Source organism: Ischnura elegans, chromosome 1 (assembly GCF_921293095.1).
Source record: "Ischnura elegans chromosome 1, ioIscEleg1.1, whole genome shotgun sequence".
Taxonomy (NCBI): Eukaryota; Metazoa; Arthropoda; class Insecta; order Odonata; family Coenagrionidae; genus Ischnura; species Ischnura elegans.
In genome coordinates this window covers 143,213,533-143,232,128 of record NC_060246.1, presented here as the reverse complement: position 1 = coordinate 143,232,128, position 18,596 = coordinate 143,213,533, and the positions used below count along the sequence as shown (strand labels likewise).

The following is an 18,596-nucleotide window of genomic DNA, read 5'->3' as shown; positions in this document are numbered from 1 at the left end:
AACAAGTGTTCTTTTAAGACAGTCATGTGATGAACCCATCTTTGCCAGTAAAAACCTCAGAGTTAAAAAAAATTGGATTTGCATATCATAGTAATCATGAAAAATTTAGTCTGCTGTTTTGCTACCCTGAGGTTGTGTACAGCCTTGGGTTAGCTGTATTGGAGTTTGGACAATTTACCTTTGACTGATACAATAGATTCACCTGAATTACATTATTTTATATGTAATTTTTGAATTGTCTTGTGTGTAACCCTTGACTGTTTCCCCACATCCGCCTTAAGAGTGAGGGGCCATCCCATTGCGACTCACGGCTATGTCATCCTGGAGGCAGGAGGAATGCCGAAGGGGAGGGGACGAAGAGGGAGGATGGAGGAGTCGAGGGGAGGGGTGTGGCGCCAAAGGCTGAAGAGGAGGATGGGGAAGATGAGGAGGAGGACCAGGGCGTGGGGACAGAGGAGGAGGAGGGAGGAGAAGGGACCAGCCTCTACTGCTGTGGCAAGGGGAAAAGGAAGAAGCGTCAGCAAGCAAGTGACTTGCCGTCATCTCCCCTCCTTAGCCGAACCTCCTCTGGCTCTCGGGAAGATAAGGTGGGTCATCTTTCTTTACGAATTATTTTTTGTGGATATAGGTACATACTCCTTAATGCCATTAGTTCAATCTATTTTTAGGTAAAAGTTTTACACATGCTGTAAATTATAATAATTTTTGGTCTTCTCTTGTTAGCGGGTGAAAAAGAGAGTGGGCAATAATATCACTTACTTTTTTGTTACCAGGAGCGGCCTTCGAGACCTCAAGCCTCTAAAAAAGAGGAAACACATAGTGTGTCATCCCCTAAGAAACCTGTTCCATCTCCCAGGCAGTCTCCCTATGTTTCTGAGAGTTCATCTAGTGTTGTCAAAGAAAAAACAGTACTTGCTGGTGATAACCCTGTGAGTGATGACACTTTCAAAAGTAGCAGTTGTGTTGGACATTTGAAAACACAGGACAAAACAGCTGAAGCTATATGTGATATTACTGCTGGTTCATCTCCTGTTAAGGGCCCATATCATGCAGATCAAAGTAGCCGAGAGAACAGCCACCTGGCTGAAGTGGCCTCATCTCCCAAAAAAAACCTCACTCCAAACAGCTCTCCCCTCCTTTCCAAAGTATTAACCCCAAGCAGCATCAGAAAAGCAGATGGCTATACTTCACACATCCAGCATGAGCCAGTACCCCTTGAACCAAGGCAGAGGCTGCCTTCCAATTCATCTCAGATTGTTCAGAAGCTTGTGTCAAAAATTGAGGCATCTTTGGAAAATGAGGAGTCAGGCACTTCTCATTCCCCGACCAAAGCTCCAATCATTCGTTCCGAGGAGATGAGTGACTTGAGGCAAGTGGCATTGAACAGGCACAAGCTTCAAGCCTGCTCCTCCCTGAGGCAGCTTCAGGCTGGGGAGCCAGAGGTAGACCAACCACCTCTCCTCAAACCTGTGACAAAAAGAGGGGGCCCAGACTCTGGGATTCCAGATTGTGAGGTACTTTCTGGAGCCTGGACAGAGCTGTGTGGTTTACTAGTCAGATTGGAAGCTTGCTCACCTGGAGCCGTTAGAGGGGGTCCTCATTCAGCGGATTTTGATGCTGTCGATGCAGGTGGTGGCCTGGGACGTATGGCTTTGGAGGCACGTCGGCTGGTGACCGAGTCGAAGATGCTGATCCGTGCCGCAACGTTTGCCATTGGGGGCGGGCAGGCTCATTCTCCGCTTGGGAAGCACATTTGGCCTGGAGTGGCATCCCCTGTTTCATCGCCCACTGGTTTGCATCCTCCCACAGTCCTTGCACCATCAGGACAACCACAGCAGCTTGCAGATGCAGTGGAGTTGCTCTCGTCTCTCGATCTGCACCTCAACCAGTGCCTGCTCCTGCTGAATCGGCTCACCCAATTATGTGAGGCATCCTCGTCAGGGCCAGGGTGGCAAGTGGCTAGAAAAATTGCAGATGTGACTGTTGCATTTGGTGAGGCTGTAAGGGTTGTGGCTTGTTGGGTTGGGGGATCCAGTGAAACTGGTGATACAGCAGCAATAGAATGTGCTGCTGAAAGTTTGGCTGGAGCCCTTGCGTCTCTGCTTAGGAGTCTGAGAGTTGTTCCAAGGTAAATAAGGGCATGCTCTTCATTACCCTTGAAAATGTACTTATCATACCTAAATTGTGCCTGGTTATTGAGGATAGTCTGGAACATCATCATCAAAAAATATAATGTAGCATGATTAATGGCCAGAAGTATTTATATTAATATATTTTTTATTCAGTTAATTAAAATTTTAATCAAATGACAGTCTCTTCCTTGTAATGACTGGAAAGACATAGGAGCATATGATTTGATGGTGCCATTAATAGATTTTTAAACGTGTATTTCAAAAGAATATCTTTTAATGTATTTCAAGCATATCTTTCCTTTATTGGAAGTCTGTTACTAATGGACTTTCCCAGACAATTGTCTAATGTAGAGGCACTCATAAATTGGGGTATGACTTTACTAAGGTCATTCATGTAGAGTAAATATACATATTACCAGCTCTCTCTAGGTAAATATATTAGGTCCATGCTCAACTATCATAATGTGATTACTGATAAATATTGCTGACAATACTTGAGCTCCGTCAATATTTTCTACAGATACAAAACTTTGTGAGGGATATTCTTGATCTTCTTAATATGCAGGCCAGTATGCTCACTGTCGCAGTACTTGTGAAAAGAATGCAAATAAAATGAAGAAGACAAGTGTTTTGTGAGTGGAGCATATGTATATGATATATTTTCCAATACAATAATATGTTTATAGAAAACTTTTTAATCTGGAAGAATATCATTTACTCACCAAAAATATTTTTGTTTGTATTTGTCTGATTCAGGAAAAATTTCAAGGATGCATTTTGCATAAAATTTTAAACATATCTTTTCTGTATGCAATTCAAGTTTTGCTATTTTTAATTTTTTCATGCAGTTGTATAACAACATCAGTCTTAGATGACTTACGTTAATGTTGATTTGGCTTCATTAGTTGAGATGATGGCAGCTACCATGAACTAAAAGGGCTTGTACTTGTATTTTGCGTGAGTATAAATACGATTGAGACCAATGAATGTCTAGCAAAATACTTGATATCTGTGTGAGGTGCTAAAACTTGTCAGAGAGTATCGAAATGCTGATGTCATGGACTCATACGTTAATTTGACTGCACTTTGATATTGCATGGACTACCAGCAGTAATAATTGTACATATGAATAGATTAGAACTATGTGATCTTTGTCCTCTGTGGCATAGATATATTTATTTTATTTGCATAGATAGGTAGACATTGTGATTAGCAACGACAGTTTTATTTCATCATTACGACAAAATTATGCCCAAGTGATGTAATTGTAAGGGAAGTTCACTGTATCCAATTATAAGAATAGGATGAGTAGTCAAGCATAGATAATTTTAGCTATTGTTCTTATTTTATGGATAAATAATGATTGTCAGGCACAAAGAGATTGATTTAATTTACCGAGTATGTATTAGCATATTTGCTCAAGTTATACCTCTCATATGTACATTTTCTCATTGTTTTTGTAAATTATATCTCATCATTTTTATTGCTTATGGAATTATGTTTACTGTCATGTGTCACAAGTATATGTAAGTTGAAAATTTTTATTGTAAATTTGTTAATAACATCACAGTTTTAGGCCTTGTTTTCCCTTGTACAGATATCATAACCTGGAAGATTTAGAAAAGATGTTTAGAATATGTGTGCCAAATATGTCTTTGTTAGAAGAGTGGTTTGGATTTTATATTGCCTATTTACATTCTATTTACGTTAACTAGCCAGAAGCCAGTTGGTAAAATCTTGTCATTTAGGAAACAATAGGTATTACCAAAATGATGTGTAATTATGAATGGTGCTAAGTGTTTTATTGGAGACTGATGCCATGAAACCTGTTGCTTATTATTTCATTAATTACTCAAATGGAAGTGCATTTCTGGTCTGCTTGTAATAAATCTTATTTGGTTCATTTAACCCATTAGTTAAACTGTATTTTGTGTGAAATCATTCAAAGAATATGTAAGCTGGCATTTATGTACATATCATGACATGATGATTAACATATCCCTGCCCTTTTACTGTTACCACTAGAAAAGAGCCAGTCTTGATATTATTTAATACATCCATTGTTCTCTTTTGAAGTTGAAATATATAATAATTCAAGTAAACGGGCATTCTTATTTAAGACCATGATTCCATTTTTTACTACCCCTGTGGCTACTGAAAATATTTACATACTCATAATCTGTGTCCTTTTGACTACAGGAAAATATATGTTTCTTCATTTAACCTTTTGCTCACTGTGTCCTCATTTCATTGTAAAATTTTTAGTATCTTGGCCTGTGAAGCTGATTTTTTAATTTTGTTGAGTGGTTATAATGTACCAATATGCAATATGGTAGCTATAAGCTTGTCTACGGGGAAATAAGACTTGAATACCAGAAAATTCCCATGATGTAAATTCTCATCAGAGTTGCTGAGAATGGCTACTACCTAAATTTTCAGAATGAGGGTTCCCATGAGTGATACATTAATTAAATAACAATAATTACCATCATCTTCATCAGTCAGCAATCCTATAAGATTGGTTTGACGCAGTTCTCCATTCTGCTCTCCTATCTGCTAGCCTTTTCACAGAGATATATTTCTTATCTTGTGCATCTGTAATAGCCTGTTCTATTTAATTCATCCATCCCTTGCCCTTCTTTCCTTCCTCCTCTCCTTCTACAATTGTTTTCATCAGCCCATTATGCCTTACAATTTGGCCAAATAAGTTGTACCGTCTTCTCCCTAACGTTTTTAGAAGTCTTCTCTTTTCTCCCACTCTTCTTAGCATTTCCTCATTACTTACTTGATGGATCTATTTTATCTTGTTCATTCTTCATTTATGCCACATTTTTAATGGTTCCTCTCTTGACTTCTCAGCAGCTGTCAACATCCAAGCTATGTTTTCATTGAGAAACAAGCTCAATATGAAAGCATCTGAAGAATTGTTTCCTCAATTCTATGCTTGTATTTTAGGCTATAAGTAGATTCTTCTTTTTCTAGAAAGCCCTCTTTACATGTGCTATTCTACTGACTATTTCTTTCTTGCTTTCTTGTTATTCAATTTCCGAGGTGGCAAAACTCTTTCACCTCTTCAAGCTTCTGTTTTCCTAATTTAATGTTTGTCCTAGCTTCCTTTCTATTGCTGCATACTAATATCTAAGTCTTCTTTTTGTTGATATTCATCTGATATCTGGCCCTGTTCTTCCCATATTTGTAAAATGTCTTTTTCAAATCATTCTCTGTCTTGGCAATGACTGCAAAGTCATCAGCAAATCGGAGCAAACAGTTCTTTCTAAATGGCTATTGACTCCCAAAGCCTTCTCTTTGATTTCATTGTAGGTTTTTCTGACGTAAACATTAAAAGTTAATGAGGACAGTGCACATCTTTGTCTCTCTCTTTTTCCTTTTCTTGCTTCACTGTTGTATCCATATTTTATCCCAACTTCTTGTTTTTTATTTATAAATTCTACAATCATTAGAGAACCCGCCCATTCCTTTCTGAGTACTATAAATTGTATTCCATTCCATATTATCAAAGGCCATATCCAAGTTGAATGGTGCTATGAAAGTTGGTTTGTTATTTTCCATTCTCTTCTCCATGAGCTACTTAATGGCCAAAGTTGCGTCTTATGTCCCCTTGATACGCATTTCCAAATTATTATGAGGATGAAATAAAACAATATGAAATGGATTTAAGTGTGAACCCAAAAATTTTGTTAAAGTTTTGGCTATCAAGCAGATACTGTATAAAATTCTTTTACAATTACCTATAATTTCCACTCCAAGTATTTTATTGACCCCTAACTAGGGCTGTGCGAGACTCTCGGCCACCTGAGAGTCTCGACGGTCGAGACTAGAATTTCATTTCTCGGCATTGTCGGGACGAGACTCTCGATGCGGCGACAGTCTCGCCTGGGTCGAGAGTCGAGAAGTCTCGCCCCTTTGAGATTTCTCGACACCCGTCGAGACTCCCGGCTCCTTGAAAAAAATGAAACTATTTTTATTTTAGACATTGAAAATAATTTAACAAAAAGATTATTTTAAGACATCATATAAATTTCCAAAACTAAAAATAGTTGTAATAGAAGATCGACATTGACTTTATTATTTAATTAACCAAATTGATAGGTAACGATGAACCTTAGTTACCATAAATAAACATTGCAAATAAATATATAAAATTCTATAGAATTAGACTATGATCTCTTCTTTTTTGTTAATTTGCGAGTGAATGTTTCTCTTTTATTATATTACTATAAAAAGAAACATTGATAACCCTTTAACATACCTATGCATCAAAATTATATGCTCAATTTCATTTTAAGCCCTGATAATGTTTTGTAAATAAATGGAAACGTCGGCAAAATTTACATTTCAATTTAAAGACCAGCACTTCAAGATTCAAATTTTATATTAAATATTGAGGTGAGGAAAAGGGAATATTTTTTTTCCAAATCCCTGGATGGGAACTCTTTTATCATCGTGCACACACTTTAAAAAATTGGATGCAGAGTGTATGTAAATCATTGAATAAAATATTTTTATAATGTGAATAAATCTATAAAAGTCGTAAGGGATACCTTAGTAAACTCTATCATCGACTGATTGTGGTATTTATCGGAAATTCTTGCCTTGCAAGGGAGTCTCGATCGGTGTCGAGAAATCTCGAAGGGGCGAGACTTCTCAAGTCTCGTCAAGACTTGACTCAGGTGAGACTCTCGCCGCGCCGAGAGTCTCGTCCCAACGAGCGTCTCGGCGAGAAATGAAATTCTCGTCTCGATCGCCAAGACGAGACTCTTGCACAGCACTATCCCTAACACTAAATTTTTGCAACTAAGAATAGAATGATCCTCTTAGCGCTTTTCATGGAGAGTGGAGATTACTTACACTATTTTCTTTGAGCAATAGTTATAATCTCTTTCTGGTGAGCTCTTGAGATGTAATTTCTTTGTGTGGGGAAAGTTGAACTTATTCCTTTCGGCTGGGCCTCAGGATAAGTACCTTATGGACAGTGGTAAGTCCAGCTTGAAATGGGAGTGATGCTTGAGAGAGTCACACACCATAGTTGTGACTTGTATCCTACTCTGCTTAAATTGTCATGTTTGTGCTGACTTGCGTGACATTTCCCATTTCTTTAATGTGCTACTTGCATGGATCTTATATTTTATAGTGACTTGCAGCTTTAAACATATCATGGTAAGCTACTACTGATGATATTAGCACATTATATGTACTCCTTTTACTGCATAGCAAATGTAAAAATCAATACAAATGTTCTGTATGCTTAGAAATTGGAGTCAAGGAGCGAAATTATTTTTTTGAGAATATTTTTACCGAATTTATAAATAGCATATATGCTAAAATATTCATTTAAGTAAGGGATGAATTACATGCATAAATATTAATAAATGTGTTGCATCCAATATCCAAGCTGATTTTGGCAAAGGCGTTTGGAATAAATAATGCGTGGTACAGTGTGCACTGACTTGTATGATCTAAAAGTAGGGTTTTTATATACTTTCCGGACACGCGTCTTTATGCGACATTTTTTCGTCCAATACACTCATAACAGTGTCCTGATTACGAAAATAATATTTTTTGTGGCGGAAAAGCCAGTAAATTACCTAAAAAGCGAAAAAATTCCATAAAAAGTGGTCATTTGTGTACTCAAAACCAAACTTCATTTCTATTTTGTTCATGGATATATATTCTATAAAATTTTCTTCTCAAAAGTTTGCGCAGCGCCAAAAGAATCCGAGGTTTTGATGGTAAAATTAATAGCTCGGTATAAGCAGGGATCTTTCGCTAGCATTCATCAGGTTATTAATCACCTTTGTAAATTACATCGACTTTTAATGAAAATGGAGACAATCTTATCGTTTCTTCAGAATTTCAAATACGCCACCATCGATTGCACTAGCGCCACGAGTGCCACGATTTCTAGACAACAGCATGTGGTAAATAACCAGAGTATGCTATAATTCAATGAAATTTATTAAATTTCCGTGTAAATTCCTTTTAAACGTGAAAGTGTCATCAAGCGTTAGCTACAACTAAAAATGAAGCATCTTTTCTTTACCCGTTTCACGCCCACGCGCCCACGCTCCAAGGAGAAGTTCAATGAAAATGACAGATGAGTGACGCATTTCTTCCGAACGCACGGCACGCACTTGGCCTTCTTGGGTTTCGTTTTGTTGACAGTTGCAACTGGTAGCAGTAATTTATTTAACGGTGAGGTTCTTCTTTAATATTTCAATTTATGTGCGCTGAATAACCTATTGGTGGTTAAATTTCTCATATTTGACCATATATCGCGGAGTTTAATGAGTAATCAAGTGCATGGTACCTTATGACGGTTTTGCTCCATGGCACAGAGGTTGTCAACAAAAAATTGGACTTAATACTAATGGGTTACCTATTTCGCTGTATCTTAAGTGATAACATCTCGTTTGAGGTGATACTTTTAGAAAAAGTCGTTCGAAAAAGGTACAGATGAAAATCGAATATTTTATATGCCTTATTTTCCGTTGCAATAGAGAATATGTAACTTAAGCCATTTATTCTGTGAGAATACGATATTGCATATGCATCCAAATAAATAAATCCTGAGGATAAGGCTTGATTCTTGTGCTATGAAACTGAAGGGTAAAAATGCCGGTTGGCTTTTATGCAAGTGTTGGAGTAAGTATATATGTTCTATGTTAAAGTTGCATTGGGGAAGTAGTGATTATCTCGAGTTTCCCTGCGTGTTTCCTTCCCTTACTCAGCGAACTGACGCTATAAATGCTACAGCAACTTACACCGTCTTTTCCTGGTCAATTGCATACATACATTTCTTTACGAAACTAAACTTCATCGTTTATTTTCAAAAATTATTGTCCACCTTTGCCCATTGAAACAGTGCTGTATCATCTGCAGAAGCGATATCATGGCCTTGAAGTAGGTGGTTGCACAAGTTGTTTACATGGGAAGTAACATTTGTCCTAGTACAGAGCCTTGCGATTAATCATTTTCAGTTGTTCAAGTTCATATTTGCTAAGGTTATTTTCAACCTTGACTCGATGAAAACATGAGGATAGATATTTCTTAAGCTAACTGTAAGGGATTCTGCAGGTTGCAAAATTTTGAAAATTTTCAATAAGTATACTGTGATTAATTATGTCAAATGCCGTTTTTTAAATCTATTTATATGCCTACATAGCAGGCTCTTGCGTTAGATTCTTTTATGTATTATTGGAGATTAAACAACCTCACAAAATATTGAAGAGAAAGCAAGAACTGTGAAGAAGCATCCCTGTCATTGTCATATTGTACTGCATCGAGACATTGCAATATACAAGCAATGACTTCATACCAGTATTGCTTTCCGTGTCAGGCAGCCTTGTATCACTCATTCTCCCTGTTTACCAGGGAAATAGGTTGTCGAACCTATAAATGGAGCAGTATGAATAGTTTAAATGGGCATAGAACTAAGTCGAAAGGTTCTTTAACCCTTAAAGTGTGGGGAATGTATTTACAAATGTTGCACGCTGACTGCAACATTTATAAATTTTTATTGCTCCATTTGATTTAAATCCAAAATTTTTATTGCTACCTGGATATCTTGCACTTGAGCTCTTTCCCTCATCATAAGAATCACTAAGGGGCTTAACTCTAACAGAGCAGCCCTCATGGCATGGGGTGCCTTCTGCACAGGGGGGTCTCTTCTGCTCTGGCAGGCTGCTAAAATTGTGAACTCCCACAGCTCGGGGGTTAATGAATAAATTTATGACTTGATGATGAAAGCCTTGATCAAGCTGTGTTGTTAAATTTTAGCATAAAATTTGTTTTTACCATATTCATTCATTAAAGTTTTAAATCGGGGTTTTTCTGTGCAGAAACTTCCAGCAGATAATTCTGATTTTGTCAAAAGGTGTCATTTTGTCAATTGGCCCTGGCGATCCCTGACCATTGCAAACTTTTCAGGAGTATTAATGTAAAGCCAGAAAGCGTTAAACTGGAACTGGGTATCAAAATGCAATCACTGCTATTGCAGAGCAGCAATAGCGAAACTGTGTTTAGTGTATTTATGCTGACCACTCTACATCTTTCTGTTAGCTCAATGTTTTCCCAATGTAATTTATTCAATGTCTCAGACCTTTTTATAGCACATTCAAGTTTCTTGTGCTAAGACTATATTCTGAATTTCATCTCTCTTAAATTTTGTCCAGCATGTCTTCTATGATCCCAGGTTTAAAATTACTTACTCCCTGTATCATATTTATATCTCTGGTGGCCTTGATTTTCACATTTTTATGTCGCCCCTAGTGTGCATTGTTTTCTTGTCCTCAGATTCCCTTTTATCTTGTGACATTGCCTTCTATTGGCTCCCAATGTTTTCTTCCCTGTCTTTCTATACATTTCCCCCCTTTCAACTTTTTATGTTGAACCTCTCTCTTTATTAACATCATATTATGATCATAATCCACACTTGCTGCTGGAAGTTTTGAGATTTTATGATTATGTTTTTCTGTAAATCTGTATACATAATATGTAGTTTACTCCATTTGGTATCTCCTATTCTCTTCCACGTGTATGTATGGCTACTGTAATGGTAGCTTTTTTCTATAAAAGTAATGTCACTCCCCATGGTCATTTCATGTCAGCATTTTGTTTGGGGGGCCCTTAGTACTTCTTCATGAGGTAGTATCCATTATTTTACTTGTTATGCAATACAATGAGCAAGTTTGTCTAACATAAGTGAAGAGTCTGAGAAATTTTCCTCATCATTTGCCTTCTTTTTCTGAGCTCTTTGGTAAAAAAAGTGACATAACAATTTGTATCCTATTTTAATTATCTGATGTACAGTATTGCCTTTTTACACATTAAAAGAATTTTTTAATTTAAAATAATTTGAGTGTTGTTTCATTATTCATTATCTGTTAATTACTAACTTTCAGTTCCAATATGGCGGGAGTAGATGCAGCAATGGTTCAGGAGGCTATTCAGGGACAGTTAATTAAGGTTGTTGAGCAATGTGTGGATGCGGAACTGGAGCATTTAGAGGCACTAGAAAAAATGGATTCAGATGACCTGGACAAGTTGCGTGACAAAAGACTTGCTGATATGAAACGTCATGCAAAGCAAGTGCAGGAGTGGAAGGCACTGGTAAAGTAAATCAGCTCATGAAATATCTTAATCCATTGTTTAATTCTTGTCTAATGCTGAACTCTTACTTTTGGTAATCAGGGTCATGGAGAGTACAGTGAACTTACTGAAGAAAAAGAATTTTTTGAAGCTGGTAAGGTTTCAAAAGGCATTGTGTGTCACTTTTACAAAGACGGTACGCCACGCTGTAAAATTGTTGATCATCATCTGCGGAGGTTAGCCCCTAGGCATCCTGAAGCTCGTTTCTGCAAGTTAAATGTTGAGAGAGCACCATTCCTAACTGGTAAGTGGAAATGTCATGTATTTTGGCTATATGTGTAACAAATGGGAAACAGCAGCTAGGCAGTGAATTTTTAGCCCAGTAATTATACTGTTGTGTGATGTAATGCATCAATTGTGCCATTTTAGCTAGGTGTAATAAATTTTACTTTTTGACCAGTAGTACAAATCTCTTGGTTGTATGATGGAAGTGTCTTTGGCCAACATTAATACAGTGAACCTTGTCAAAGCGAGTACGGGCTATTGCGAGACCCCCGCCATTACGAGAGATAGCCGATGCACCGTCAATTGACCCTATAATAAGCATGTAAAAAAATTCGTTTTTTCGAGGCCCTTTTGGTGTTGGCACTCGCCTTAGCGAGAGTTTTGCCGGAGATATCGCCGGAAAACCTTCACCAAGAGTCCCTTATCTCTGTAATTTCTTGTGATCTGTTAGAAATGAAGTTAACATGAGTGCTCAGTCTCAAATTCATGAAGTAAACTCGTTCTATAAATAAGTAGTTCATTTTGGTGAAAATATTGACATGTATGATAGAAAAAGTCTTCCAAGGCAGGAACGTTATACAACCTTCCACCGTTTTCGACTGCAGAAACAAATGCAATACGTTAATTCACTTAACTGCCGCTTAACGTACAGGAACAATAAACATACACCAATGGAAACATTTGAGGAATTAAATAACCACGATACAGTTTTATAAGTTAATTTTTGAATTTTCAGTGGAAAATACCAAAAATAATAGAATGATTGCATAAATGCACCAATTAAGTGCATAGAAAAATGGCTTCGTCGGTTGTGCATTGGCATAATGATTGACAAAACAATGCTTTGCATGATTTTTATTCAGTGCGGCGCTTATATATTGTTTGAATAGTTAGTAGTTGTTTGAGTAAGGAAATTTAATGATGCAAAAAAAACATCGCCCTTCGTCTGGATTTATGCTTACGTTTATCGTATATATAATTTATCTGTCGCAGCACTGTTCCTGTAGAACTGTTCGCAACTGGTATATTGGCTATTATTTGCTCCACCTCTGGTAAAGCGACAATTCGCGATAGCGAGTGTTTATTGGAGCACCGTGGGATCTCGTTTTATCGAGGTTGCACTGTACATAAATTTCTATAGTAAGTCAGTCTCAATTGTGCAACATTACCTTTATAACTTTCCCAGTCAAAGACTAACTCTAACCACGCCAATGAAAAAACCCTAACCACGGTTACCTATTTGGACCAAAATCTTTATTAGTTGCACAATACCTCTAATCTGCTGACAGTGAGTGTCTTGCATCCCAAGTTCTGTTGAGGTATCCCTGAAATTCCTTAAGAAAATGGTTCATAGGCTTAGTAAAAAATTGAGGCTACTTCTTTCAGAAATATGTATCTGTTTTGATTTATTCTGCTTTATGGATGAAGTTTCCCAAAAGTAAGTAATTTGTTCATGGATTGCCCAATAAATTGGCCTCAGTTTGTAAAATTTTTGAACTCGTTTGCTGGACTGCTCAATATTCAAGAAAACCTCAATGAAATATTATTACCTATGTTCCTAATCACCATAACTCCAGTAAATTCTCCCTTCATTGCGTCACCAATCAAACAAGTACAGTGTATTATCGAAGAGATCCTTGTATATGACCTGTGTGTTCTTGTGATAGGATTTTATAGTTGTTAATTTTTTCATTGCAGAGCGTCTTCGCATCCGGGTCATTCCCACTATTGCTCTTGTGGCAGGTAGTAAAACCAAAGACTACATTGTTGGCTTCACTGACCTCGGTAATCGTGACGACTTCACCACTGGTGTTCTTGAGTGGCGAATTGCTCAGTCTGGAGCGATAAAATACTCTGGAGATCTTTCTCACCCTCCTGACCCTGAGGAAGAGGGTGACTGGGAAGAAGTTGGATCTACAAAGAAAGTTAATCCAACGCAGAAGTACAGTTCTATTAGAGGTGGATTGGATGACGATGATGATGGCTTGAGTGACTAGGTTTATTATTGAAATTAAAAGTGGAATGAAACCCATAACCTGTGGTGATATTGTGATCAAAAGGTGGAAAATTAACAATGAGCTTGCTTTTGCTTGGAGGTTTATTCTGAAGATGCACATCAAAATTTTATGGATCGGTAGGAAGTATGCATGACACTTGTAGGACATTCCTTATTATATTGGCACATTTGACTCTTTGTTGAGATTTTTTAATAAATTAATATAGTATGCTACCATGCTTTAACAGTTTATGTAACTATTTATAGCCTTAAAATATATATTATGCTTTATATTGACGACCATTAAATATTTTTATTATGTGACTCAAATAATCATGTTTTGATCTGTGGCTGGCCACATAACTGTTTTTCGTAACCTCTAAATATTTATAAGTTAATTCATAAGTGATTTGTGCATATTTATTCTTTTATTTCAAAGGGAAAAATGTGTTAGCTGGGACTATTCTGGCAATGAAGCCCAAGTTAAGTTGGAAGCCCTGGTATTTTTTCTACAAATATTTGAAGAACCTTGGAAGGGAAATAATTAAGGACTCCATAGTTTATTACTTACTGCCATATTGGTCTTGATGGGAGAAATATCAGCTAAATCATTTAAAAAAATTTAATCGTGTTTTAATTTATTCCATTATACAGTTTGTAATCACCGTTTAAACCTCTAGCTAGCAGGTGTAGGCTCAGTTGTTTTGTGTACTTTCTTTTTGTCAATATTAATACTTTTTGCCTTCAAAGAGGCAATGGATTAAATGCAAAGTTTGTTGTAGCTCATTGCAGGATTTTAATTTTTTTTACTCCTGGTTGGAAAAAGAATTGGTTAACAATCAGCGTTGGTTTCTGAAAAAATTTTCCTTGAGATATTTTTTTTTAAGAATTAATTTCTGTTCCAAAGATAAGTTACACAAAGGCAAGGTACACACTGTAAAACCTCTGTACATTGAATCGCCATACAGTGAAATTTTAAGGAAACCTCCCTATTTAGAAGTCATTGATCAAGTTGCCGACCGGTCCAATGGACAATGCACTCAAAAAAATCTCCTGTAACAAACCTCTACAAGTACGAAAACATCCTACAGTGAAGTCTGCTCTTCGGCCCAAAACGAAGAAAGTGCTCCTCCAGAATGAATTATTGAGAGAAAAACGTTTTTTGTAACATTAACAAGTAATTTTTTCCATCCATATTTATATAATAAGCAAAGAGTAGAACCACAGCGGAGAGTATGGCATCTTGAATGGAATGAATTGTCCAGAATGAATTATTTGGCTCTATTAAACCTTTACCTCCCATAAGTATACATATTGCCGATTTTTCCTCCATGGCCCACTCCCTAAGATGGATTGGCTTGTCTTCATACCAACTAAGACCACATTCATAAATCAGTACCTCTGTAGCATATTTAAGATACTGAATCTGAGGAAGCAATTAGAAAAATTGATATATTTTAAAATTATGATAATTGTCTTCTCTACATGCCTTCATGATTTCATGATGCTATCACTAATTGTAAGTATTAGCAAGTAATTTATCACCAATAAAGACCAGTTGACCAGGAATTCTGCATTCTCTCTATGGATTAATAGTGAAAGATTAGTTTTTCCTGGCATATACCTATATTGATGAAAACTTTCTCGGGATTCCCACGGGGTGTGGTATTGGGTTAATTCTCCCAACGTTTCAATGGCTGAGACTGCCATCGTCTTCAGGGGTTTACTCTTAATGGTCTTTTTTTTACGGTACTTATTTATTTATTCATATCCCTGGTTGCCGATATTGTTGTGTGCAGATGTAGCGATTAATTATGGCATTGCAGGCACTGCTCAGTTGGAAGCCTTTATCTTTGTGTAAGCTCTTCTCGCCAAGGCTAATAGCAATTACCTCCTTTATAATTCTATCCCAATAGTTATTAGTGCGGCCCAAAACCTTCATATTTTTTAAGTCCATCCTATAACCGAGGTCCAAGCAATGCTCCTTTACCGCCGACTTTAGCAGATAAAACAGGCGTATGCATCTTTCATGCTCCGTCAGACGTTTTTTGATTGTGCGGCCAGTTTCCCCAATGTAAACGTGACCGCACTCACATGGGACGCTGTAGACTCCTGAGGTTTTGAGGCCCAAGTCATCTTTCGGTGTCCCGACGCAGGTTTTAATCTTGGTGGCAGTTATGTGGATTGTATCTATATTATGCCTTCGGAGTATCCGGGCTATCTTGTTGCTGAAGCTGGAAATGTATGGGAGAGTGGCTCTGGCTATCGGTTTTTCTTTTACTTCTATTGCATCACTATTCAAAATGGTCTTTTTTGATGCTCCTTGGATGTCACCATTTGGCTGTATCCATTCTTTCTAAATGTGGACTTAAGGTGTGCTATTTCTTGGTTCAAGTGAGCCTCATCTGATATGATTGTGGCTCGATGGAATAGTGTTGTGAGGACGCTTTTCTTCTGTGCTGGTTGATGATGGCTGGAGGCATTTAGGTATAGTTCAGTGTGGGTTGGCTTCCTGTATACACTGTCCTAAATTTCCATTTTCTTTCCGTTCAATAAGGATGTCCAAGAAGGGGATGCATTGGTTATTTTCAACTTCCATGGCGAATTTAATGTTTGGGTGTACACCATTCATATGTTCGAGGAAATGAGGTAACGTATCAAATCCATGTGGCCACCCAATGAGGGTGTCATCAACATACTGCAAAAAATGTTTTGGGCGGTGTGGGGCTCTGTCCAACGCCTTCTCTTCGAAGCCTTCCACGAACAGGTTAGCGATGGCAGGTGACAGAGGGGAACCCATAGGGACTCATTCAGTCTGTTCATAGAATTGTCCATAACACAGGAAGTACGTAGAGCTAAGTACATGAAGTCCAACTGTCTTCCGATCGAAATAAATTTCCAGGAGTTTAATGGTTTCTTCGACTGGAACCCATGTGAAGAGCGAAACAACAGCAAAACTGGCAAATATGTCTGTCTTCTCAAGTCTCACTGTCTTCAGCGTCTTCAACAATTACTTGGAGTCTGTTACATGATGCTCACATCGTTCCACGAAAGGTGAAAGTAGGTTGGCCAGGTGCCTGGCTAAATTGCATGTTGTAGACCCTATAGTGCTCATAATAGGGAACTTGCATACATTTCAGAAACAGTTGTGAGCTCCAAAATCATGTAGAAATACATGTTTGCGTTTCACAGTGAAAAGGTTTTATTACTTTTTGATGTCGTTAGCGATATTTTATTCATTAAAGTTCAAGAGAATTTTCAAATACGAGTGGGACTCGAAAACGCCCGATGATTGGCTAGCGGCAAATTGACGTCATAGTTCAGTACGAGGAAGCGAAGGAAGCAGCATAGGCATTTGGACACAAGCGACGGCTTGGTTGTGAGGCATTTCTTAGTTCCAGTACAGTGAGTCCTCGTTTAACGTTCCTGAAAAATGTGACGATAAACGAAATGACGTTAATCGAAACATATATCCCATAAGAAACAATGTTAAAAGTGAATATCGGCTTCTATACGCGAAAAAAATTTAGCGTATCATATCTGGGGCATTTTTTACGATGGGAATTCGATATGGTGGTCGCCCGGGCAACATCGTCGCAATTTAAGGATCCAACCGATGTGCATCTGAAATGTTTTATAGTTCATAACAAAGTGAGACTTGCGTATAACATTGGCGAAAGCGTATACTCATGTGAAATGTGTATTCTTTTGGCAGTCCGGTAGAGAGTCTTACGGTGAACTTATTTCCACCTCGAAGCTGTCGATGATACTTTCAACTTAAAAATACATTGCCTGGAGGGCGACAGGAAGCTCTGAGGAAGCCAGACTATTAGTGTTTCAATTTAGTAGCGATAATATAGACGAACTTCCAACACAATCTACCATCTTGTAACTCAAAACCCCGAAACCACTTCCTATTCTGCAGAAAGAATCGGTCAATCGCATTTCGATTAATATAATAAATACAACGTCTTCAGGTGTTAATAAGTTACTTTTGTAATTAGAAGGCCTTCCTAAAGTAACATTAAAATTTTAATATTTTCCAAACAGAGTCTTTAATACATTTTGGGAGCTTTTCTCACGATATATCTGAAACTAAACTATCTAAAGGCGAGCTCATCGTCATTGCGATCGGTTGTCTCTTAAAAATTCCGTATCGGAAATCCTAGAGGGATGACCTTCGACGATGACCATGATCACCTGCACTCTCACTATCACTGGAACCCGTGGTGAAAATATCATCCCAATCCAATTTCTATTTGGTTTTAACTGGGAAAGAGCAACATAGAACTGCACATTCTTTGGACAACTTTGGGTTTGACTTTCCCTCAAACATCCCATTTCCCCTGTGGTGCACATCAGTCCTATCTTTATACGATAGCCTAACAACCTTTAAATGGATCCTTGGTTTATCCTGACAACCAACTAAATGGAAATTGCTGATCCACACGTCTTCCTCCACAGTCTAAACATAGACACTCTACCAACTTGTGACTCAAAAACCCTGAAGCCACTTCCTATTCTGCAGAAAGAATCGGTCAATCGCACTTCGATCAATGTAATAAACACAACGTCTTCAGGTGTTAAGAAGTTACTTTTGTAATGAAAGCCTTCCTAAAGTAGCATTAAACTGTGAATATTTTCCAAACAGAGTCTTTAATACATTTTGGGAGCTTTTCTCACGATATATCTGAAACCTACTGTAAAGGCGAGCTCATCGTCGTTGCGATCGGTTGTCACTTAAAAATTCCGTATCAGAAATCCTAGAGGGATGACCTTCGACGATGACTGTGATCACCTGCTCTCTCACTATCAGTGGAACCTGTGGTGAAAATATCATCCCAATCCAATTTCTATTTGGTTTTAACTGGGGAAAGAGCAACATAGAACTGCACATTCTTTGGGCAACTTTGGGTTTGACTTTCCCTCAAACACCCCATTTCCCCTGTGGTGCACATCAGTCCTATCTTGGCCTGATGGCCCGATGGCCTGACAACCTTTAAATGGATCCTTGGTTTATCCTGACAACCAACTTAATGGAAATTGCTGATTCACATGTCTTCCTCTATCTCCAC

General features: G+C 37.8%; 2 protein-coding genes across 4 annotated transcripts in view; both read left to right on the top strand.

Moving 5' to 3' along the window:
* LOC124171414 overlaps positions 1-4,234 on the top strand; it is a 113,731-nt gene extending 109,497 nt beyond the window's left edge. For 2 of the 3 annotated variants that reach the window (XM_046550598.1, XM_046550590.1), the window contains 2 exons: positions 282-587; positions 774-4,234. In XM_046550598.1, coding sequence (XP_046406554.1) covers positions 282-587; positions 774-2,132 — 1,665 coding nt within the window. In that variant the 3' untranslated portion in view covers positions 2,133-4,234. Of the gene's footprint in view, positions 1-281; positions 588-773 lie in introns of those variants that run through there. The other variant, XM_046550603.1, reaches the window with a different exon arrangement.
* Positions 4,235-8,223: 3,989 nt separating this feature from the next.
* Positions 8,224-13,818, top strand: LOC124171404 (thioredoxin domain-containing protein 9). The gene is made up of 4 exons (XM_046550582.1): positions 8,224-8,345; positions 11,054-11,261; positions 11,343-11,544; positions 13,224-13,818. The coding sequence occupies exons 2-4, from the start codon at positions 11,061-11,063 to the stop codon at positions 13,520-13,522; spliced, it is 702 nt and encodes a 233-aa protein (XP_046406538.1). The 5' UTR covers positions 8,224-8,345; positions 11,054-11,060; the 3' UTR covers positions 13,523-13,818.
* Positions 13,819-18,596: the final 4,778 nt, after the last annotated feature.

What these genes read in the sequence shown, in the direction of transcription:
- LOC124171404 (XM_046550582.1), top strand. Translation starts at nt 11,061, where the DNA reads ATGGCGGGAGTAGATGCAGCAATGGTTCAGGAGGCTATTCAGGGACAG. An exon ending in TGCAGGAGTGGAAGGCACTG is followed by an intron (nt 11,262 to 11,342) that starts GTAAAGTAAATC and finishes TTTGGTAATCAG; the next exon opens with GGTCATGGAGAGTACAGTGA. An exon ending in GAGAGCACCATTCCTAACTG is followed by an intron (nt 11,545 to 13,223) that starts GTAAGTGGAAAT and finishes TTTTCATTGCAG; the next exon opens with AGCGTCTTCGCATCCGGGTC.